Source organism: Camelus ferus, chromosome 22 (assembly GCF_009834535.1).
Source record: "Camelus ferus isolate YT-003-E chromosome 22, BCGSAC_Cfer_1.0, whole genome shotgun sequence".
NCBI classification, from domain to species: domain Eukaryota; kingdom Metazoa; phylum Chordata; class Mammalia; order Artiodactyla; family Camelidae; genus Camelus; species Camelus ferus.
The window spans coordinates 9,546,806-9,569,890 of record NC_045717.1 but is presented as its reverse complement, the minus strand read 5'-3'; the positions used below and the strand labels follow the sequence as shown (position 1 = coordinate 9,569,890).

General features: G+C 49.3%; 1 protein-coding gene across 7 annotated transcripts in view; it reads left to right on the top strand.

The window, feature by feature from the left end:
- Positions 1-23,085, top strand: part of TENM2 (teneurin transmembrane protein 2) — an 892,554-nt gene that overhangs the window by 787,860 nt on the left and 81,609 nt on the right. For all 7 annotated transcript variants that reach the window (XM_032465127.1, XM_032465128.1, XM_032465131.1 and 4 more), the window contains one exon: positions 6,447-6,593. In XM_032465127.1, the coding sequence (XP_032321018.1) occupies positions 6,447-6,593 (147 nt within the window). The remainder of the gene's footprint in view (positions 1-6,446; positions 6,594-23,085) is intronic.

Sequence of the window (23,085 nt, the reverse complement as noted above, 5' to 3'; positions counted from 1 at the left end):
AATTCTCTGAACATTTGCCACTGCTATTTAGTATAAATGGCCACCAAAGCCCTGGTGATCCCTGGTCCCCAGCACCTCAGCTGTTTTCAACTCTAAAAGAGTTCTGGAATGCAATGGCAGTCTCTGTGATGTATTTCCAATCTTCGTCTGCTCCATAATTCCACCAAGGCACAGCTCTCAGAAAATAGTGATGTTTAAAATAGTCGGGGGAGGGGGGTTCACTAATTAAGTTTACAAGCAGAAGTACAACGCTGCCCCAAAGAAAAGGCCACCCCGTATTTTACTTTCAACTCTCCAGCCCCACAGAATCACCTTTAGCATAAGTGGGTTTCCTGAAAACACTTGTAGTGGCATGGCTGGATTCCTGGAGCGGGGCAGGCAAAGAGGAATGAGGATTTCCTATGATGTGATATAATCACGCACGCAGGACACCCCCAGAAACCTCCGTTTTTTTCATTTGAAATAGGGTAGACTCTTGGGCAAAAAGAAATGACCTTGCCCTTCAAACTATGCCCCAAAGAAAAAGGCTACTGCTAGTTTTAATATTTGTAACATCGACAATTAAATCAACACGAGCAACTGAAGGGGTTCGATCTGTGGAGCATTTACGATGTGCCAAGCTCTCTACTAAAGTCTTAGCCTTTTATCATTTCCTTTAACCCCTCTGATCTCTGTATATAGTGAAGTGTTACTATCATCCCTGTAAAGTCATTCACAGACCTTGGCTGCATGTCTCTTACCTGCCAGCTATTTTTCTAGGCTCTGAGGATACCTCAGGGAACAAACGAGGCAAAAATCCTAGCTCTTGTGTGGGTTGCATTCTATTGGGAAGGACAATAAGTAAGATTCATTAGCGAGACATACAGTTTTTTGAACGGGGGTGAGAGGTGAATCGACCAGTTCCAGGTCAAGAGGCAGAGCCAGGTTTTAATCTCAGAACTCTGAGTCCAAACCAAGCCGAGGTTTTCCTCTTGATTCAGAAAAGACTTTGCACAGGGGCTTAGCTCAGGCTGCGGCAGCTCCCCTGATGGTCTCTTGAACCAAGCGGGGACCGATCTGTCGCTTCTGCGGCTTTCTTTGTCATCTGTCTGCATTGACATGAGGCCTGTTTGGGGTTTTCCCTTGCCTTCCCATCTCGGCGGATCCTCGCTGCTTTTCTAAGGTGTGCCTGATGTTGCATGGTAAAATCCTGCTTCTTTTTCCACATCCCTTTTACAGTATGAGCCACTTATTTCTTCCTCGAAATGGCTGCATGTGGTAGAACATTCCTGGATGCTTTTTTAGAAAAGCCTTTTATGGTAATTATAGCTTGCTTCAAGTACATCCAGGCTCCGCTTTTTACTGGGCTGCAAACGTTTGGCTCGTGCCTAATTTTTGTTAAAGCAGAAAGCCTGCCTACCTGGTAACTGTGTCGACGGATTGTGTGTGTGTGTGTGTGTGTGTGTGTGTGTGTGTGTGTGTGTGTGTGTTTGGAATTCTCTGTGTAGAAAAGTCTTGGAAACTGTTCCTTTTCCGCTCTGCCAAGGGCATCAGAGATGCTGATTTCAGTCGGAAATCCTACATTCATTCATCCCCTGACTATGTGTCGAGTACTGGCAATCCAAAAGTGAACAAGATTGACTTGGCCCCTGCCCTGACAGGTTTGCATCATAACAGAAATGCCCAGATGTCTGCACAATTCTAGGGGCCCCGTTCAAACCGTAGTTAATGACGATGTGCACGTTTATGACAACAGTCTTCCTGCAGGTGACAATAAAATGTCTTCAGGAAGGGCTGCTAGCCAGGCAGCTGTGACTCGGGGTGGTGGGTAGGAGGGGACAGGGTAAGGTGGGGCAGAACAGGGCAGGATGGGATAAAGGCACCATGACAGTGGTAGCTAGCCTGGGTTGGGGAGCTTTGGAAAGGCTCCCTGGGGATGACTTGGGTGAAGGATGGGTTGAAGTTAGACGAGAAAGTAAAGGCTAAATGACTTCAGTCTACACAGAGCCTAAAGTGGTATTGAGAGAGGTGGATGTGGTGAGAACCAGTTCGTGTAAGACCTGGAAGCCAGGTTCCGGACTTCAGACTTTACCCCCAGGGACAATGAAAAGCTACAGAAGTGTTTTCAGCGGCGTCCAGAGCAGGGAGAAATGGATGATGCTGCAAGGCTGGAGGCAGGAGACCAGTTAGAAGGTTTGGACTGGGGTCCAGACCAAAGATGAGGATGGCTCAGGTCAATACAGTGGCATTAGCGGTGGGAGTGGAGGGCAGATTCCAGAGAACATTTAGGAGGGAGGGAAAGCAGGGCTTCATATAGTAAAGAGGAAAATTAAGGCAGGACTTGGTTGTTGAGTAGATACACGAGAGGAGAGAGGTGGGAGCAGGGAGGGTAATTAACAGTGACTCCCAGGTTTCAGACTTGGGCAGTGGGGTACCTGGCGGTGCCATTCATTGATCAAGGAATCAGAGTTTGGGAGGGCAAGATCAAGAAGCTGAATTCTGTTGAGTCTGAGGTGCTTGTAAGTGAACAGATAGAGATGCTGAGATGCAAGTTGGGATCCAGGTCCAGAGTTCAGAGGACTGGAGCTGAAGATTCAGGAGGCATCTGAATGTAACAGTATATTTGGTTGTATTTTATTTGGGGGGGGGGCGTTTATTTTTTAAACCCCAATTTCTGCATCAGCTCTAATTTTTGTTAAGGTAAAAAGGCTGCGTACCTGGTAACTGTGCCAGCGCATTTTTCTTTCCCTACTGGTTGGAATTCTATGTATAGAAATGTGTTGGAGACGATTCCATTTCCACTCCACCAAAGGCACTGGAAGTGTGATAAGACCAGCCCAAGATATCGCAGATGCCCTGAGTGTTCTCCCTGGGGAGAAGACTTAGATCTTTGAGAGAGAGTCCTCACTGTTTTCTCATAGCTCCCAGGAGAGTCTGTAGACAAGGGCCAGGCTGAAATGATCTAGCCCCACCTGATTGTTTTCTATTCATTTAAGAACCTACGATGTGCCTAAAGTTGGGCCAGGCTCTGGGATCCAACAGCAACCTAGAGAGTCTCAGATCTCATGCAGCTTCAGGTCAGGTCAAGGGCAGGGTTTCTCGATCCCGGCACTACTGACATTGGGGGCCGTGTCATCCTTTGTTGCGGGACTTGTCCTATGCAACCTCTACCCATCAGATGTCAGTAGCATCCTTCCAAAGGGGTGATCATCGCAAATGTCTCCAGACGTTGCTAAATGTCCCCTGGAGGGAGGGATGGGGGACAAGACTGCCTCAGTTGAGAATCACTGGTCTAAGGCTCTCCAGCTGCACAAAGAACCCAACAGCTGTGCCTTAGGGCCTTCTGTATCGGTGGCCTCAGAGCAGGCACTCAAGGAAGAAGCAGTGCTAGCTGGCTGGAAATCCAGAGGACGCCCTGCAGGAGACCTCTTGGATCCCCAAGTCTGAGCGCAAAAGCCCAATTCAACTCCCGTTGTAGATTCCTCTCCGGGGGAAGGGCTGCCACCTGATACCCGTTTGCCCTCCAGACTAATTACTTCCCACGTTTTGTTTTCCCTTAAGCAGAAGCTGGCTTTGCACTTTACAAACACAACGCATCACCTCCTCGGAAGGCCACCAGCAGAATGAACTTGTGCTGAGGGTAGCTTGGGGTTGCCTAGCAACGCCACGCACTTCCCGAGGCTGCTTTCTTCCTCTCCAAGCTAAAAAGCAAAGTCCTGTCCATTAATTCCCAGCTGCCCCAGAACTTCTCAGAGATTTGCCAGCTTCCCACTGTTCGTGTTTTCATCGTCCTCCTATGATGTGGAGAAAACCCGCTACTGTGGTCTGTTTATCTCGCTTCAGTTGGTCGGGGGAGGGGGAGAAACAAGAGAGAAAGAAAAAAGGTTGGCGGGAAGCCTTGTTCAGTCTGGGAGCAGGCATATTTGGAGTGCATATCTCTGACTGACATGCTAGTGTTCTTTGCAGATTTGAATTTTATGTCGTGGTCGTGGGCTTCCTACACAATGAGGCTCCATTGAGACTTTGGGCATGATTTTCGTCAAACGTGAGACCTCAAAGTAGCTGAATAACAAAGCATATGTGATAGATACCATGCTAGGCAGAGGCTGGTGGGGCTGTCATGTAGTGTGTTCTCTGTGATCCAGTCCCCAAAACTCTGCTGGTGGACATCGTAAAGCTGGAGGTGGCTGGAGGATGGAGATACTCGCTTTTCCTTGGGCGTCTGTGCAGTGGCCCTTGGGCTTCTCCTACCCAGTTGCCGTTTGTTCCTGCAGAATTGCTTGTGGCATTTCTCTGACTCCAGGGCTGGCTTCCCCTCCCAGCCCTCTCTCACGGTATGAATCGGGGAAAAGTCGCAGGTCTTCCAGACAGGGCCTTTCTTGCTCAGGAAAGGAATGGAAATGTGGCTCTTGGCTGTGTGAGGATAGGTGTGGGGACCCGCAGGTCTTTCTCCAGGTATGCAAACACTGGTGCTTTGTTTCCATCCTGGATTTAGTGCCGGGCTGTGCAGGGTTTAAAAAAACAAACAAACAAACAAAAACCCTGATAACTGTCTCCTCGCTTCTCCTCTCAAGACAGCTCAGCTTCCTTACAGAGACTTCTGCACTAGGACTTCTCCTCTGTTGCTTACCCATTTCTCTCTGGTCCTAATGCATACCACATGCTGGAAAGGATGGGAGGGAACAAGCACTGAGGAGTGGAACTCCTTAAACAAGTAAATTTTGACTCAGTTTCGGACCCTCCAGACCCTTCTTCTTAGGAGGAGCCCTTTAAATTCCCACCTCTGCCACATGCACAAATTAGGTTTACTGGCATTCTTGTAAGGGGTACTCGAGAGGAGAGAGGAAGGATGCCAGGTGATGGCCTCTGGAATGCTGGAGAGAGAAGAAGGGGCAGAGGCACACTTTCGACCCAGAAGACGTGGGCCAGAAGGGTTTCAAATCAATTACCTTAATCATTCCAGAGCACTTCATCCCTCCGCCCAATCCTCCCTGCACTCCGTGTGTTTTAAAAATAGAAAGGGATGGAGATAGGGATGGTAGTGGATGTAGAGATGGAATTAGAGAGATAGAGACAGATATTCAGGAAAGTTACTTTCTAGGGACAATTAATGGTCATTTGAAGTGTATTTTTTTTAAGAATTCAATATACTTTTATTTATATATTTGGGGGCGGGTAATAAGGTTTTTATTTATTTATTTGAATGAAGGTGCTGGGGATTGAACCCAGGACCTCTGTGCACGCTAGGCACACACTCTCCCACTGAGCTATGCCTCCCCACCAAGTGTATTTAAACATAGTAGGAAAGCATATGTAGGTTGCACAACTCTGTACATTCACTAGAATTCATTGCATCGTACACTTAAAACAGGTGAATTTTATGGTATGTAAATTACACGTCAAGAAAGCTGTGAAAGGAAAGGAAAATAGAAACATATGTAGGAATTCCTGCCAGCAAGTAGGTTTCATGAGTGTGGCCACATCCTACCAGTTCTGTGATTCTACGTATTATAAAGGGTGACAGAGGCTCTCTGTCCGAGACGCTCCCCATCTCTCTGTACTGCCCCCTGCTTTTTTTTTTTTTTTTCTCTCTCTCCTCATCCAGGCTCTCTTTGCCCAAGCTCAGGTCGGAAGAGTAGTTGCTACAGCTGTTTTGGGTGCTGGAGCAGTTAGGGGAAGAGGTAGGCTGCTGATGTCACACATCCCCCTAAAAAAGAAAAGGAAAAGAAAAACCACAAAGTCACGATCGCTCGAACCTCACCGCCTTCCCCATGGACATAAACATCCCTCTGCCTTTCCCCGATTCATGGCACTCAGCACCTACTCCTTCCACAGCCTTCAGATCCTGCAGTATTTTTAAATCACGCCATAAATAGGTTGAGTGAAAAGCAGCTGACATTTTCAAGTGCCCCTTAAAACTCAGTACTACAAAAATAGGAAAATAGCCCAGCAGACCCATCCAGCTCTTGGTCACAAGAAGTGCATGCTAATCGCCTGTAAATGTATCTTTAAAATTCCAAAAGACGGAGGGCACTCTGCGTCCATCCTGGGTTGATAGGGAATTTTCCCTTCTGCAGAAGGCACTTCTAAAAAAAAGAGAAAGAAAAGATTTTTCTTGAGGTAGCATCAATTCTGAGCCACCAGCTGGAATTAACAGCCTAACTGGGCTTGCTGTAAGCTCAGGGCTAGTTTTAGTTTTCTGGAATGTTCCCCACTTTGGGAAGGTTGCCTCAGACCCCTCCGCACAGGTCAGTGTCATTGGGGATCCTCTGCATCTGGGACCCTGCTGCGCCTTGCAAACGCATGCGTCGCCTGCTTCCTCGACTCTTCCCGGGGCAGGTACGGGCCCCACTGTGAGGCTGGCCCAGCGGCTGCCCTATGGCCTTGCTCCCCCTTTGCATGGCTCCCCTGCTGCCCCAGCGCGGCCTCCCGTTCCTCTTTCTCATCCTCTCCATTTCTCCAACCAGATGGCTGCCCCGATTTGTGCAACGGCAACGGGAGATGCACACTGGGTCAGAACAGCTGGCAGTGTGTCTGCCAGACCGGCTGGAGAGGGCCCGGATGCAACGTTGCCATGGAAACCTCCTGTGCGGATAACAAGGATAATGAGGGAGGTGAGTGTGCGTCTTCTAATTCCTAGCCCCTCAAGAACAGAGCGTTGTGTGTGGACTGTCGTCACGAGCCCTCTGTCCAGAAAGACCTCCCCTGTGCTATTGTCAAGTGTTGTCGTAACATTTCCTGTGAAGCGAACGTAGCCGAGAGCGGGCAGCCTCGGGCCAAAGGGTGCTTCCTGGAGACGTGGGCTGGAGGCACTGGGGTTGGGTGCTGGCTTCGGATTTTCAAGCACACATCACCACGGAAAGGTGGCCGGGCCCTGGCTCTGCCTCCGGGTGCCCCTTCCTGCCAGACCTTCCAGGGCAGGGAGTTACAGACAAATATAAGCTAGTGACGACAGTCCGTGCTCACCTTGAGCTAAGATGTCACAAGCAGTGTGTCCCTTCATCCTTACAGCCCTTTGGGATGCTACTTTACAGATGAGGAAACTGAGACCTAGAGAGCAATTAAGTGACATTTTAAAGATGGCACAGTCACCAAAAGTCAAACTATGACCCAAACCCCGCCCGGACTCCAAAGTCCACGCTCTAACCAGTGGTTGGTAAACCACAGCCCTGGGGCCAAATCCGACCCACTGCCTGTTCTCATACCAACCTGCAAGCAAAAAATGGTTTTTACATTTTTAATGGCTGGGGGGAAAAAATCTAAAGAAGAATATACGATGAGACATGAAAACTAAGTGGAATTCGGATTTCAGTGTCTATATCTAAAGTTTTATTGGAACATAGCCGCGCCTATCCATTTACGTTTTTGTCCATAGTTGCTTTCGCCCTTGAGGGCAACACTGGTTAGCTGGACAGAGACCACATGGTGGACAAAGCCTCTCTGACCCGTTACAGGAAAAGTTTGCGGACCTCTGTTCTAAACCCCTGAGCTGAGTTTTTCTGTGCTATTCCCTGATGCAGCGCAAAGACTGTGGGATTAGATGGGGCTGCAAGAGTACGTGGACCGCCTGATTCCTGAGAATAGCGTCATGCTCCCCTCACATTAGTACAGGTGTGTGCTGCACCCCCACCGAAATTACTAACTGGTCAGAATTCCCTCAGGGCAGACGCTGTTGCAGGGTATGGGAGGATCCACGAGTCTGATTATTGAACAAAAATGTGGATAGTCTCATAGGTGCCCGTCCCTGCGCTCTGGGAATTTCAGCTCTTGCCCTCATGGCCCCAAGGAGTCGGCCTCAGTGGCATCCAGAGTGAGGTGCAGTCCACCCAGGTGAAGGCTGAAAGCATCAGACATCCTGTTTTATTTTTCTTCATCCTCCCGAGAGACATTTTGCAATTTCCATAGTCTATTACTGCACTGGGAACGTGTATATACTTTGCAAATTAACCCATGTGCATACCCTGATAGGAGTACACCCATCAAAGAAGTTTATGGACTTGATGCAGTTTACAGAGCTCCCGCTCATTCACTTACCTTCCTGAAACAGAGCCAAAATAGAAGCCACTTTAATTCATTTTTGAATGAAGTGATGCATAACTACATAATACGTTTTTTTTTGTTCCAAGAGAGACAGTCAAATTCACAGTACTTTTCCTGGTAAGGTTCGCTGTTTTTCCTTCCAGTCCCTGGTGATTTCACCAAGCAAAGCGAGTCGCTCACAGAGTCCCTCCTTCCACTTCCAGAAGGGAGCTGCTGTCCTGGCTTCCGTCCCTGTGGCTGGTGTCAGCGGCTGAAAGCTTAGCAAATAGCGGGAATGCTGCACCCAGGGGAGTGGGGCTCGGCCTCCCTGAACTAACATGCCTTGTACCACCCCGCCAGCCCCTCTTCCACCAGCCCCACCCCATCCCAGCTCCCACCTGGAGAAAACCAAGCTCCCCAAGTGGTGGAGCTGGAGGAGGTACCCTGCAAGTCCCCAGCCTGAGGACTGCCCCCCTGGGCACAGTTCGGGGTCCCACGTGGCACCCAGAGGCAGAGCATCTGAAAGGCAAGGCACAGAAGCAAATGAGGCAGTGATTATGCTAAAGACAATAATGGCCTTGTTATGGGAACTATTAAAGCAACGTCCCAAGGAAGTAATTAACCACCAAGAAAAAAAAGGTTCTGCCCGGTGTTTATAAAAAGAAACTCCCAGTTAATTCAGAGTTGCTGATGTCAGGCGAGCGGAGTAGACACCGGTTCTCTCTCACCTGGCGTAAGCAATTCACAGTTAACGGAGTTCTTTTTCTGGAGGAGATTCCTCGGTGCCGAGTATCCTTTTTATGGTTAATTACTTCCCTAGGAGGTGTGCTCAGCACTTTGCTGTTTATTGTTAAATATTAAAGTTGTTCCTCATCAGCTCAGATCCAGGCCTGCAGCACACTAATTATACCACTGTGCTGTTTGTTTGGGGGTGGGGGTGAGAGTTCTGCCCCCAGGCTCTGTCCTGCTTTGCCAGTTCTCGGGGAGAGCTGTGTGGGTCCGCAGCCGTGGGCGGGTGGGTGGCTGGGAGGAGCCGCCCAGGCCTGGGGAGCAGCTGCGGTGAACATACTTGTTACAAACCTCATGAATGGAGGAAATAACAGAGCACCCTTACAAAGCAAGCTGGAAGAGGCAAATCATTTCTCCATCTAGGAACACCCTACATTTAAAAAACAAAACAAAACGAATCTCAGTTTAAAGTGATAGATCTTTTTTAAAATTTTAAGCTGAAATAAATATAAACACAAATACAGATGTAGGTATTTGAAGCCCTTAACAGCTTTCTTCAACCTGAGTTTTTCTCCATGAGAGAACAAAGCTCTGATTCCTCCAGCCACGAGCAGTCCCAACACTTTACCTTACAGCAAAACCACCTGGACGGCTTGATGACACGAAGCCAGTGGCCCCTTTCCTGAGGGGAGGGTGCAAGAATTTGAATCTCTAGTTGAATGTCCAGGGGATGCTGACGTAGCTTCTCTTGTTAAGTACCATTCCTTGGAAAACTTGGGGAAATTTTTCACTGAGATGTTTTTCTGGATTCTTTCATGCTGAGATGAGAAAGGCTACTTTCAGATATCCCACAAAAATGATTTGTGGATTCCTACCTTCTTACTCCCGTCGCTTTCAGAGTCTCCCAACACTCCAGCCATGTGACCGCTAACTTAATTTCTGGAAATCTTGGCAGACTTTGAAGGGACAAGCTTCATCTGCCCTGGGCCCGTAAGAAGTAGCAGAGACGGTTCAGACAGACGTGCCGGGCAAGCAGACTGTCTTTTTAATAGTGAGAGATCTTTACTTGAACTGCTCACCCCAATTTGAAAAAGAAGACACTCAAAGAAATATTTTTGCTTACAGAAGACAAATATCAGCTCATTAAAATCTGAGAATACACACAACATGTGCGTCAAGTGACAGGCGGATAATATTTAATTATCACCACGCAGACAGAGGTGTGAGATCTAGTTCATCACAGCCAGGGGTGGGAGAAAGGGTGTGGATTTCCTCTGAAACTGGGAACCTCGAGGCGGGGAGGCGCTGTCAGACCGTCTGGCCTGGAAAGACAGTCCTTACTCCTGCCCTACACGCCTTTCAAACCCAGAACTTGGGGTCAGGAGCCCTGGCCCTCTGTCTATACGATAGCCCAGCTCCCATCATTGCAAGCCAGCCTGGAAGGCCATCTGAAGACCCCATGCCGTCCGATCAGATGCCTTCTCCAGTTTGCGGGCAGAAGCCTGGAGGTGGAGGGGCAGGAGGAAGCCCTTCCCAGGCCAAGCTTCTGCACGTGTCACCACGGGCCACAGCCTTCCTTATCACACTACGAAGCTGTCTGTGTCTCCCTCTGCTCTGCTTCCTCACGCTTCTGAAAGTTGGCTGTTTTGCTCCTTCTCCTGTCCCTTCCCTGATTTCTGAATAGGTGACACGGTTCATCGCCTGGTAGCATCATCTGGTCAAGAGCCTGGCCTCAGGAGTCCGTCTCTGTGGCCCTCTCCTGCAAGTCAGTTGACTCCTCAAAGTCGCAGGTTTCTTGTCTGCAGAATACGCATGGTGATGCCGCTTCCATAAGCAGGTGTGACGTTTCAGCGAGAAAATGCTTAGTATGTTTTACAAGGTGCCTGGCTCGTAGGATGCCCTCCCCTGTTGGCTGTTGCTAATTTTAATGTTATTAGCATTAATGTTGTGGTGGTTGTGTGGAATAGATACCAAATCCGCAGAGATGGAACCTAACCCATGATTTTGCCACAGTCCAGAACCACTGAGATTTTAACCAGTGCTCTTCAAACTTCAGTGTTGCGTGACCACGCTGGAGAACTTGTTTAATATTTAGATGTGGAGACTTTGAGATTCTGATTTATTAAGTCAGGGGATCTAGGAATCTGTACTTTTACCAAACCCGCCAGAGGATGCTGTTGCAAGTGGTCTGCAGATTACATTTTGAGAAAAACTTGTTTAAATAATGGTTTCCCCTGAGCGAGCCCACCCAGTCCAATGTCATGGCACCTGTGCCCCAGATCCCTCCCCAAGAATCTCCAGAACACAGGAGGAGTGAAGTGAAGAGAGGGGAATTTTATTTCAAGAAGAAATAATTGGAAAAACAGAAACACATTTTCATGTTTAGTTTCTGCATGAATAATTTCAGTATGTTTTAGAAGTGCTCTCCGTTCCTGGTTGGAGAGATGACTGATGTTTGTTTCAAAATGTAAGAAGTCTTTAACTCTCTGTCATTAGGGTATGAATCCACCCATCCATCCATCCATCCATCCGTTCATTCATGGTTTAGCAAACATTCATTGAGTGTTTGCTAAATGTTAGACAGTGTAAATAGGCCTTTGGAAACCCAGAGACAAACATGATGCAAAGAGCTCACATCCGTCTAAAAAGATACGATATATAATCGTGGTACTATTATTATTGCAACCAAGCGTGTGAGGGCAGTCGGGATGGGAGACCTTCTTTCAGCAGGAACTCAGGGAAGCAACTGTCTCAGAGCATGGGTGTTGCCCGCAGGACAGGAAAGAAAGCCCAGAGCCTTCTGTCTGTCTCCTTGTCTCCCTCAGAATCACAGATTCGTGTGATCAATAACCCCTGGTCGGGACCCTTCCATCCAGCAGCAGCGTCTACATTTCTCTCCCTAAATTACAGGCTTCAGTCAGGCTGCTGTTCAGAACAGTACTTCCCAGCTCACCTCCATCTGCGAAGCTGGGTTCCTTGTCTTGCTCCAAAGGAGGCTCCCTTGGGTTGAGAGATGTGGATGCTGGCCTGAGCTCAGGGCACTCCAGCCAGGTCTAAATGAGGAGAAATAACACTGGAGTCTGTCCAGAGCACTTGGCACCCACCCTTCTCACACACCCCCTGTCCTCTCCCCCTCTCTCCCCATCCCATAACCATCCAAATCGGTTTGACATGATGCAGGGATGGTATTCCGGCATTCATCTCAATAGTTAATTAATAACTCACCTTGTCTGTGCGTTTAGCAGAGCCAAGCTCAGGACTTCAGGGGCTCAGGAGGAGTTATGATTCGCGAGTCCAAATCGTTTCTTCATCCAATGAGAGAGAAAGCTTGGTGAACCCATTGTAAAAGTCTTGATTAATGGGTGCAAATCATGTTGATGGATTGGTTAGGTGGGGGACAGCGTAAAAGTGCAACATGGCTCTATTAATTGGGTTGGATCAGGATCCCCTTTGCCGTCCAAAGACCTCGTGGCAAATGTAGCTGGAGCCATAAATGATTGGCTCCCGGAGAGAGAAACAATGTTTCTGGTGCTTAGAAGGAAAACTTGGCCTCGAGGCCACTGCCAGCTGGCCAGGCACTGGGTTTCTCTTCTTTGGGAGGGAAGCAGAGCTAGCCCAACTAAAATCCTGGAGAACCACACAGCGCCAGGGGCTGAAAAGTGTTCTGGATCTTCAGCTGAAGTAAGATCTTTGATTTCCTGGGCACATTTAACGAGAAAATCTTCTATTGAGGAAGCTGAGAGTTGGGGGTTGAGTTTTCTTTTATTCTATTGAAGTTTAGAAAAGGGGAGAGAGAATCCATTCTCCATGGCATATAAAAACGGTCATCGGTAAGTTTTCAAGAGCATCGTGTCGAGCTTTGTAGGCACCTGGGAAAGGAACAGGCAACCAACCAACGGGTCTCTCTACGGCAGCCAGAGGGGTAGTTTTAAATTGTAAAGCCGGGGATGTCAGGCCCTCAAAGGGCTTCTCCCGTAGTTAGAATCTAAATCAAGTGCTTCTCCTTGGCCTGGAGGGCCTGTGGTGACGGTCCCTGCCTCCTCTCTCACTGTTCCCCGCAGCTTCTACAGCAGGTCTGCCTCACCCGCTCTGGCCAGCCTTCTGGTCCTCGCACAAAATCCCACCTCAGAGTCTTGCTGGTCCAGGGCAGGGATGCTCCAGCTTGGGCATTCTGCATGACTGGTCTCTTCTAGTCATTCTTAAGTCTCTGTTCAAATGCCGGCCCCCCAGAGAGGCCTGTCTTGATCTGGAAGGTTCACCTCTGTCTCTCTCCCATCACCCTTTGGTGTTCCCTTCACAGCAAATGGCCCACCCCTAAATCACCCTGTCTTTCTTGTATGATACCTGTTTCTTCACACCAGAAATGCAAGTTCTCTGAGTCTGTCCCTCCATTGGTTTTCCATCTCCCCAGTAAGGATCCAGAGGCTTAAGGTCACATTCAGAACAGGCCTTTCAGCCAACCACTATGACATACAGCTTTTCTACTTTAAAGCCAGTGTCCATTGTCTTTAAAACACAAAATTCAAAAGCTGTTTCTGAAGACAGTTCCAACAAGTGCAGAATTTGTGTTGTAAAAAGGCCTCAGAAAAAAATCACCTCAGAGATAAAACTTTCCTGTAGGAAAATTTTTCACAATAATTTTATTTGACTGTGGACTTGGTTGAAGAAAATTTAAAAAGTTTAAAGTTCATGAGTTTACCTGACATAGCACGTTCGGTCTTTTCTAATCAAATCTGTAGTTGTTTAAATGGTTATTAAATTGTCTCTTAAGGGATTAAAATTTTTTCCCCTGGTTAGATGAGAAATCAAATATTCATCGTAAAATTGTGATGAAAAAGCATAATCTGCAAAAATGTTAATAATTGAAATCACTGAGGACTTATTTTAGGGAATTAGAGGATCAAAACACAGATTTCACTGGTGGCAGAGAGGTAACATTTATGTCATTATGTTGGCTTCCTATATTTTTACCTTGGCTGGAGAAGCTGCCTAGATCGCAAAGATGAGCATTTTGGTTTCTGTGACCAGCATCTGAAAGAAGGTCCAAGGGCCCTGGCACCACGATTAGCTCTATTGCTCCCACAACCCTTCTCCCCTCAGTCCAGACCCGTGGTTCCCTACCATGGGCACCTGTGCTCTCCAGGGCACATTGCAAATGTCTGGAGACACTTTACGAGTCACGGATGAGGGAAGGCAGTGCTCCTGGCACTGAGTGGGTAGAGAGGCCAAGGATACTGCTAAACATCCTACTATGCACAGGACGGCCCCACTGCAAAGAATGGTCTAGCTCAAAATGTCAGTGATGCCAGGGCTGACAAATCTGGTGTGGGCATCTCTAGAACAGGGAGTGTTCTTTGACCCAAAAATCAAAGGACTCATGCACTGAGCATTTCCCAGAGGCCAGGCCTGTGCGAAGACGTTTCCACGCTGCCCAGATAAATCATGGCAGTAGACCCTGAGAGCCCTCAGAGCCTCTTACTGTACCTAGACACAGAAACTAAGGGCCAGAGTGTTGCAGAAAACTGTGTTACAGCTCAGTGTTAAAGCTCGGTGTTACAGCTCAGTTGTGACAGCAGCCTGATTCCAGGCAAGAGACCAAGCAGCACTCGGAAAGTTGGAGAATTCAAGTTTATTACACTAGCAGACCCAGAGAAGTTACCACTCCAAGCTCTGGACCCAGTCTGTAGGTTTACACAGGCTTTTATAGGCTGCTAGTTTACACTTTGCAACATGATATGCAAATAAGGTATAACAAAGGTGACTAATTAGGAACAAGCTTTGTAGAAATGGACCAATCAGGAGGGAGAGAAATAACCAATCAAGAGTGAGGGAAGTGGGCCAATCAAGAGTGAGAGAAATAGCCAATCAGGAGTGAGCTCCATGCAAACCAAGTACTACAAATGGACCAATCAGAAGTGAGCTCAGGGAACCAGTAGACTTTTAGCGGTAAGTTCCACTTTCCTAGTAGTAAGCCTTTTGAGAGGCAAAAAGTGAGATAGAGCCGCTTGGCCAGGGATCCGAATGGTGCTGGCAGGAGAGTAGTGGCCCTGCCTGGGGTCTCCTGCCGGTCTTTTTTATGGGGCTTCCCACGTCAAGAGAAAGAAAGTGGCTTACCCAGTTCCCCCAGCTAAAATGTAGCCAAGCCAGGACTCAGAACCCAAGAGCCCTCCTTGCGGGCCCCTTGTGCACCTGGTATGGTGTCCGGGGTCAGAGCAGCGCAGACCGTGAGTGCTTCGTGCCCCCGCCCCTCAGCTGTGGGAATTCTGCAGCGTGCTGAGAAACCGCGTGGGCGTGAGCTCTTTTTCCCCCTGTTGGATGTGGGGTGCATTTTTGCCGCAAAGTGTTTCTGCATTGGAGCGCCAGGGGCGAGCAGGGGAAGGTGGAACGGTTGGACTTAAATAGCTAGGCGTTCTCCGCAGCGCAGCGAGAGCAGCTGACCAAGGCCCGTGCTCTTTGCTTTGACTTTCCATCTTTTCATCCGAGAGCTCTGGGGGGTTGGAGAGGGGCCAGAATTATGTGGCCAAATGTGAACGCAAAGAAAACGGCAAGGCGCCCCCCAAAGCTCAGTGCCCAGTGTTTCTTTCTCTCTCTCCTCTCACAGCAAAATCCAGGCCTTTACCAGGAAATTCCCTGCCTTTTCAGTCCTCAAGGTACACAGCACCATTGATCTGCCCACCCAGTACTACCAGCGCCACCCAGAGGTGGGGTCCACATGCTGAGGGCCACTACGCCTTTAGTATATGGGATCAGGGAGCCCAGGAATGTCAAATGCAGAAAGGCTAAAACATACGGTCCCCAGCAGTTCCAAAGCCCAGAGAGAGCAAGTAACTTCTTTAAGGCCAAATAGCAGGGCAGGGCAGGTAGGAGCCAGAGGCAGGCTTTCTTGGCTCTAATTCCAGTACATGCTTTTCACCAAAGGGACCCAGTGACTCTCCAGAGAATGGGCGCCTGGCATTGCTGGTTTGAGCTAAGATCTATCTCAGACCCAGAATGAGACTAGGGTGAGTCGAGGTACCTATGCACCTGAGAGTGAGCGCCCTCTTTAATCTGCACCCTGGGTGAGCCCCACTCACCTCACCCTGGTCCCAGCCCTGTCCCAACCTCCCGTCATTGATGGTGATGATGGTAAACACCTCCCCCTGGACCAGCCAGACTCTTGGGCAGAACCTCCCAAAATCATCTAGGTCTGGACAGAGACAGGTCTTGTGTGCCACACTGGGCAGAGTGCCCTTGACCCCAAGTGTTCGCTTTGCCTTCCTCCACTTAGCATCTGGGTCCCCAGCGTTGCAACCACACCCCTTCCTGCAGAGAGAAGGCTGATCTATCTGCTTGAATTATTCCTGAACACATGTGCTCACAGCAGGGAAGAAAGGCCTTTCCTTATGTTTCCTCACTGCCCGTGGAGGGGAGGAGACGGTCTGGCAGGGTGGTAAAGAGACTTTAGGGTCGGGGAGCTTTGGTTCACGTCCCCGCTCCTCCACTGATTCATAGTATGAGTGTAAGCAAGTCATTCTAACCCTCTGAACCTCGGTTTTGTCCTCTGTAAAATGGGGCTATGGGTGGGTCCTACCTTATAGGAGACTGTGAGGCTTGGATGAGTTTGTAGATGCAGAACAGTGCTTCTCGTAGGTCAGTGGGCGTCAGACTCCCCTGGAAGGTGTAATGCACAGGTCAGGCTGCGCCTCCCCTGAAAGCTTCTCAGTCGATAGGTCTGGCGTGGGGCCTACTGATATGCATTTCCAGCAAGAACCAAGATGAGGCTGACACTTTGAGAACCACCGACACGGCCTGATATGTGCCCTTTTGAGGGGAGCTCAAGTGCCTGCAGAGAGTGGTGTCTCCAGGTGTCGTGGCCCCGGGCTGCTGGTGGGGAGATAAGCCAAGACCTCTGCCTCCTGCGGCGATGGCGACTTGACTGGCATCTGGCCCCTGGGGACGTTACGGGGCTAGATCTCTGTGACAGGTCTGCTGGCAGGGTCATTCACGGGCCACCTTTGTCTGTGCTTGTGTCTGTCCGCACAGACGTGTGGCTGCTCCCTTGTCAGGCCCCTCCAGTCTCTCTTCCTCATTATTAAGGCCCTGGTTTCTTAGTATCATCCCACCTCCGCCCAGATCATGCCACCAACTTTGCTGGGCTGGACTGCCGTGCCTGCAGCTTCAATGTATCCCACACCGAGCCCTCAGAAGAATCCATTTCAAAGTCAAGTCTTATCACTCCCACTTCCCAAACCTTCCAGGGGCACATCATCTCCTGTAGGATGGCGTCCAGGTGCAACCTCCATTGCTTTGCACGGGCAGGCCCCTGCCTCCACTCTGATCTCATTTCTTCCTTCTATTCCCCCCCCCCCAACATCCCCCATCTTGCTGTTCCTGTAGCTCACAGAGTACATCCCAACCCTGGACGTCTGCACCTGCTGGCTCTTCCCTCTTCCCAGAATGCTAGTCTCCTGGATGTTTCCGTAACTTGTTTCCTCATTTCATTTAGGTTTCTACCCAAACGCCACTTCTTCAGAGACACCACCCCTGGCTCCGCCGCCCCCCCGACCCCTCCATCTCAAGCAGCAGGTCCCCTCCTCCGTCATCTCCAACCCTTTGCCCTGCTTTCCTTTTCTTCAAAACACTATCACTCTCTCAAAGTCTGTTATACATTTGTTCATAGCTTCTCCTCTCGACTCCAAGCCCACAACCGTGGGGTCCCTGTCTTTCTTGGTCAATTCATTATGAAACGGATTGAAGAATGAAAGCTTTAAGGGGAAGTACCTAGGATAGGAGGCAGTTGTCATTTATTCAACAGGTTATTTTAGGATGAATAAATTTCATTTGTGGACGAAAAAAAAACACACCCTAACAGTGACACCCAAGTCACTGTATAGCATTGACACCATTTAAAAAAAATTTTATTTACTTAAGTTTTTATTTTTTATATTGTATTATTTAATTATTTTATTTTGGTGGGAAGGAGGGAGGTAATTAGGTTTATTTATTTTCAGAGGAGGTACTGGGGATTGAACCCAGGACCTCGTAAGCATGCGTTCCACCCCCTTGAGCTATACCCTCCACCCCGACACCATTTTATTCATGCCAAGAAAAACCAAAGGCACGATACATTGCTTCCTTCACTGAGACGAGAACACGTGGTCACCTCTGTTATCCCCTTGGCCCACCCTGTGTGTCGACTTCCTGTGGGCTGATGGCAGTAGGGAGGGAAGCTCTGTAACCCTCCTGCGAGAGAGGAAAGGCAGGGGCTGCCAGGGACCGCAATTGGGTGAGCCCCGACCTCCCTCCCACGCTTGCTTGGCGAGGCGTGGAGCAGCGAGGACGCTCAGCAAGGCGGAGGCTGGACCAGCCGTGTGCGAATCGCAGCTCTGCCCCTCACGGGATACTCTCCGGGGCCCAGCCTCCTCCATCTGCAAAGCCCGAGTCAGCAGATGGTTACTCTCCGCTAAGTGCTTCTGCATAAGGCTGATTTCATCTTGCACAACAGCCCTGTTAAGCTGATGGGATTATTATTTCTGTTTTACCGACGAGGAAACTGAGGCTCAGAGAGGTAAAGTAACCAGCCCAGAGCCACACGGCCAACATGTTGCAAACCCCCAGATCTGCGCAGCACCACCCCTATGGCCCGTAGTAGCTGCGCCATAGAGTGGATGTGAAGATGAAATGAGAGGGTCCCTGGGGAGTGAAGCACAGTACGGGCAGCATCATAAAGGGCACGCTGAGGAGTCAGTCCTTCCAGTTTTCCTCCTGCAGCAGGAAGCCTGTGTGCTGGCTGAGCCTGGCCCCTTCTCCCAGCCGGCAGGCTGGGGTATTTCTTTATTCTTCGTGCAGTCACCATGCCCCTTGCTAATTCTCTCAGCCCTGGGGCGGTCCTCCCACCTTCCCCCAAGAGACGGGGTCTCTCCTCAGGCGGAAAGTAGCTGTTCCGGCTTGTTGCTCGGAGGTGTCGCTGCTGACAGCCCCTTTTCTTTCTGAGGGGCCCAGCAGGTCACTGTCTGGCACCCCACCAGGCCGCCACCCCCTGCCGGGCCTGGACTCCCCGGCCATCGGCTCACTTCTGTCTGACCTGTCAGTGGACTCTTTGAAATGGTGGTTGATGAGGGCAGCAGGCTTTGGAGGGGGGGGAGCGGAGCAGGCTGGGAGAGGCCAGAAACAGCAGGCCGAGGGCGAGCATTTGGGGAAATCAGGGGCTGAGATCAGAGGCCCCTGCTCTCTGTTGCCACTGGTTTTTGTAACAGAAAAGGGGGAAGACAGCTGCAGGCAGGATAGAAATCCCCGGAGTGTAAAACCATGGCCCTGGGCTAACAAGGGTGAGACTGTCAGAGATGCCCATCAGGGGTCAGGGATGTCCGAGGTGGAAACATTCTGATCAAGTGAGATCATTATTCCTAGAGGCTCTGTCTGGGTGGAGGAGAGGCAGCAGGGGGAAAGGGAGGGGAAGAAGAAAGAGAGAGTGAGAGAAAGCAACTAGGAACCAAGACGTTTTCCGCAGCCTGGGCAGTTCCTCCCCCACGTCCTACAACATTCACAGGGTACCTTGATATGGCTGTGATCACTTGCAGCCACTTATGAAGATCTGAGAGTAGGAGCCGGGAGTGTAAGCTTTGGAGGTGGACTTCCTAGGGGTGAATCACTCCTCCGTCATTTACTTGCTGTGTGACTGTGGACAAGGCTCTTAACCTCTCTGAGCTTTGGTTTCTTCATCTGCAAAATGGAGATCACAGAAGCCACCTCAGAGGGTTCTTGTGAGAAATACTAGATGATGGCTGGATGAGGATGCCTGGTGCGGGCTGAGAAAACATAGGGACTTAAGCCGCGGGTGGTGGTGGTGGTGGGGACAGTTCTGTGGTTCCCCCAACTCAGAAGTGTAAGCTGAGTGAAGTTACGAGTTGGGGCAGAGGGCAGCTAAACCATTCTGCACCCCAGTTTTCTAAAACATAAATCGCCCTTCCATATGTATTTAAATTGTCCCTCTTCTATTTGACGCAGCCCTGCCTTAGATTAAAGAGCTTGGTGCCGGCATCAAACATGTCACGGTGGCAGGTCCGGTGGCTCCTGTGTGTTGACCATTCGGAGTGTTTTAGCAGTAGCAGACCTATCATGGCGGCTTCATGTGGGATTTGACTTTGGAGTGCAGCAAACCGCGTTGAAAACCCAGCCCCACCATGCAGAAGCTGAGTGGGCTTGGGCGAGTTCTTTCATCTCCCTCTAAAACTCCCATTCTTCATCCGTGAACAGCAGTGCTGATGATGCCTGGAGTCCTGGTGGCGGTTTAATGAGGGGGTGCATGTAAAGCACTTAGCATGGTGCCTGGCACTCAGTGAGCTTTTCAAAAGTGCCAACTACTAGCTCTCGTGAGATGCGCCATTCGTGCTTCATGGTCCCTCTGGCCCCCAGGATGCTGTCATCTGGCTCGGGATCCAGATGCTGAAATGCAAAAGCTCTGGGAACCCAAGGGCAGAGGCTCTGAGCCAATGTGCTGGTGGTGATGATGTGGTTTGTGTTGGGGCTGATCGCCTAAAAGCCTGCACTTTATGAGAAGGTCAGTCAAGCGTGGGGCTGCCCCTTGGGACTGTTGACTCAATGAAGGTTTGGCTGGTCCTTCTTAGGATAAAACCCCCAAACTTAGAGCCCTCTGTTCTCATGATGTGTTTCCCAACCAGGAAGGGCACTAGACTGTTGCAGGGAGATGCTCCAAGCCAAAAGGTGGCTATGGTCAGGAAATACCGCATGCACCATTGCAGCACTAAAGACTCCTAATGCCTACCCACTCGTCAAAGGCTCCAAGAAGTCCTGCTGTAAGTCCTGCTATAAAGAAGCCAGTTTAACTTTGTTTAAACAAAACCTCCCAAATTGTATTTGGCCACAGATCCTCCTGTCCCACCCCCATTTCTGTCTCAGGGAGCCCCTCCTAACATTCCCCAAGAGACACGGTTTGGGAAGGCGGTGTGAGTCCCTGCGGGTCAGTGGTACTGCTGTGGATATTTGAAGGGAGTTTTCAATAATTCAGAACAGGGGGTCTCAAGCTTCAGTAAGCAAGGGAATCACTGGGGAGTTGTCTTTAAAATGCAGACTCCCAGTTTCCACCCTCAGGAATTCAGTAGGTGTGGGTGACAGTCGGATCAGTATGTTAACATCACGGAGATGATCAGGGGGCACAATTTGACCGTTAGCGGTTTGACATGTGACTTACAAAAGTGTGATGCTCGGACACCAGCATCTGCATCACTTAGAAACTTGTAAGAAATATAAGCTCTCGAGCGCCAGCCTAGGACTACAGAGTTAGAATCTACATTTTAACAAGCTCCCCGGGTGATTCCAATGCTGGTAGGAATTTGAGAAGCATTGGTCTTAAAGGGTTTGGTTGATAAGTATTTGGTTGTATTTCTTTTGATTTTTGTCCATTTGTTTCATTTTTGATGAAGAACCGTTCAAAAAAACTAGACACACCCTGCAAGCTCATTGTCATAAAATTTCTGCCTTCCATCACCCTGACCTCCACGCGTGTGGGGTCGACCAGATGCCCCAGTAGCTTCAAGGTAAAGGCAGAGACACACCAAGCAAAGGTCTGACCTGGAACATATCCCTGCCTTCAGTAGCAGTGCCTAAGTTTTCCTAAGCAGCCTTTGCTTTCTTTCCCACATCCATCCTGAAGACCAGGGAAGCCAGCAGAGCAGCTCCCAGGGAGGGCTGCACTCTGCCAGGTCTCCAGTTGGGCATGATTGATCTTCCATTGCTAAGTTATAAGGAAAACTGGAAGGTGCTTTAGAACAAGGATCCCAGGCCTTGGATCTCAGAGACTGACAAAAAGAATTGACGAAAAGCAAGAGGAAAATTTCCAACGAGCCTTCCAGAAGGAGTGCAAATATAATTTTACTTCCTGCAATATTTAAGAATGGCGGTTGCTCCGTGGGGGGGAGAGGGGAGATGCCTGTGGAACCGTGACGGTCCATCAGGCAGCCAGGGTATTAGTGGCAGGTGAAGCCTTCCAAATGAGCACCCTGTCAGCCAATCTATTGCTTTAAAAGGTTGGCAAGGCGGGAGCCCTAACAGAGGCAGTGAAGAGCTAATCTCATATTGCCAGGTTAAATCAAGTCAGCCAGGCCTGTTCCTTTCACTTCTTAGTTACATCAAGCCAGAATACTTTCAATTATCCCTCACTTCCACCTTGTCAGCAGGCATTGGGTAAAATGCAAATAGAACAGTGCCCTTCCCTGGTGGAGAGCGGGAGATATCATTAGGAATAGCCTCCACTTAGTGAGCTCTTCCTCTGTTAAGTGCAATCCCTTCATCTTCTCATTTCATGTGCACCATCTTTATAGCATCTCTGCTCTTTGAGGAAGCAGGTGCTATGAAGCCCATTCTATAGCTGGGAAAACTGAGTCACTGGAGGTCAGTCACTTGCCAAGGTTACGTAGCTAATGAATGATAGAACAGGTTTTAAAACTGGACCATTCTGACTCTAAAGCCTGTTTTATATTGTTATTTGTCTAACTGGGGCAAGAGTCCAGTGCTACCCTGGGTACGTGGTTCCCTGAGCTTTGGAGTGTCTGCCTTAAATTTTTCTAAGCACTGTTCCAGTGGCAGGGACTGACCAGGATCAGCAATCCTGTCTGGATAGAGCACCCTTGCCCAGACTAGGACCCACGTGAGCCCTGAGCCCTGTTTCTCCCTCTACCATTCCTCACCTCCACGCCCATGCGTGTGGGGTTGACTAGACGCCCTGAGATGTTTGGGGATTTGCATCTCTGAGCTATCTCAGGGTCTAATGCCCAACCTCTGTTCCAGAGTGTAGATTATAGAGTAGATTGCTCCTGCTGGCTGAAGGTGTCTTTCTTTTGCAAGATTATGTAAGATCGGGCTGATATGCTGATTTGGGTAACTCAGGTTGTTTATGTAGATAGGGGCCTGGCCAAAGGTGTTAGCCAAGGGCCCCACACCCTTTAGGCAAGGTCCTACAAGAGCTCACCTTACAACAGAGTAACTCCCAAGGCAAAATGAATCCTATGTTTGCCGTATTGCTTTTTACTCAAGAACCCCTTGTGTCTTTGGTTAAAATCCAGGCTCCTTTGGCCTTTGCCAGCAGGCAGAGTGAAGTGTGCTCCCAGGGCCCCCTGCTCCCTCTTCACTTCCATCCCAAGTAGCAGACAGCGAAGGTCTCTTCCTTCTTGTCCAGCTTCTTGTCTCCTCCTCCTCCCTTCTCTCCACTGCTTCTTTAATCCCCCACCCATTATTAACTGATCTCAAAAATGGCTCTAGGATTTATTGGCTCTACCACCTAGATTCCATGTCTTTTTTGGGGGGAAATGAGAACTTGGGAACTACCCCACTCTGTAAGCAAAACAAACCTATATGATGCCA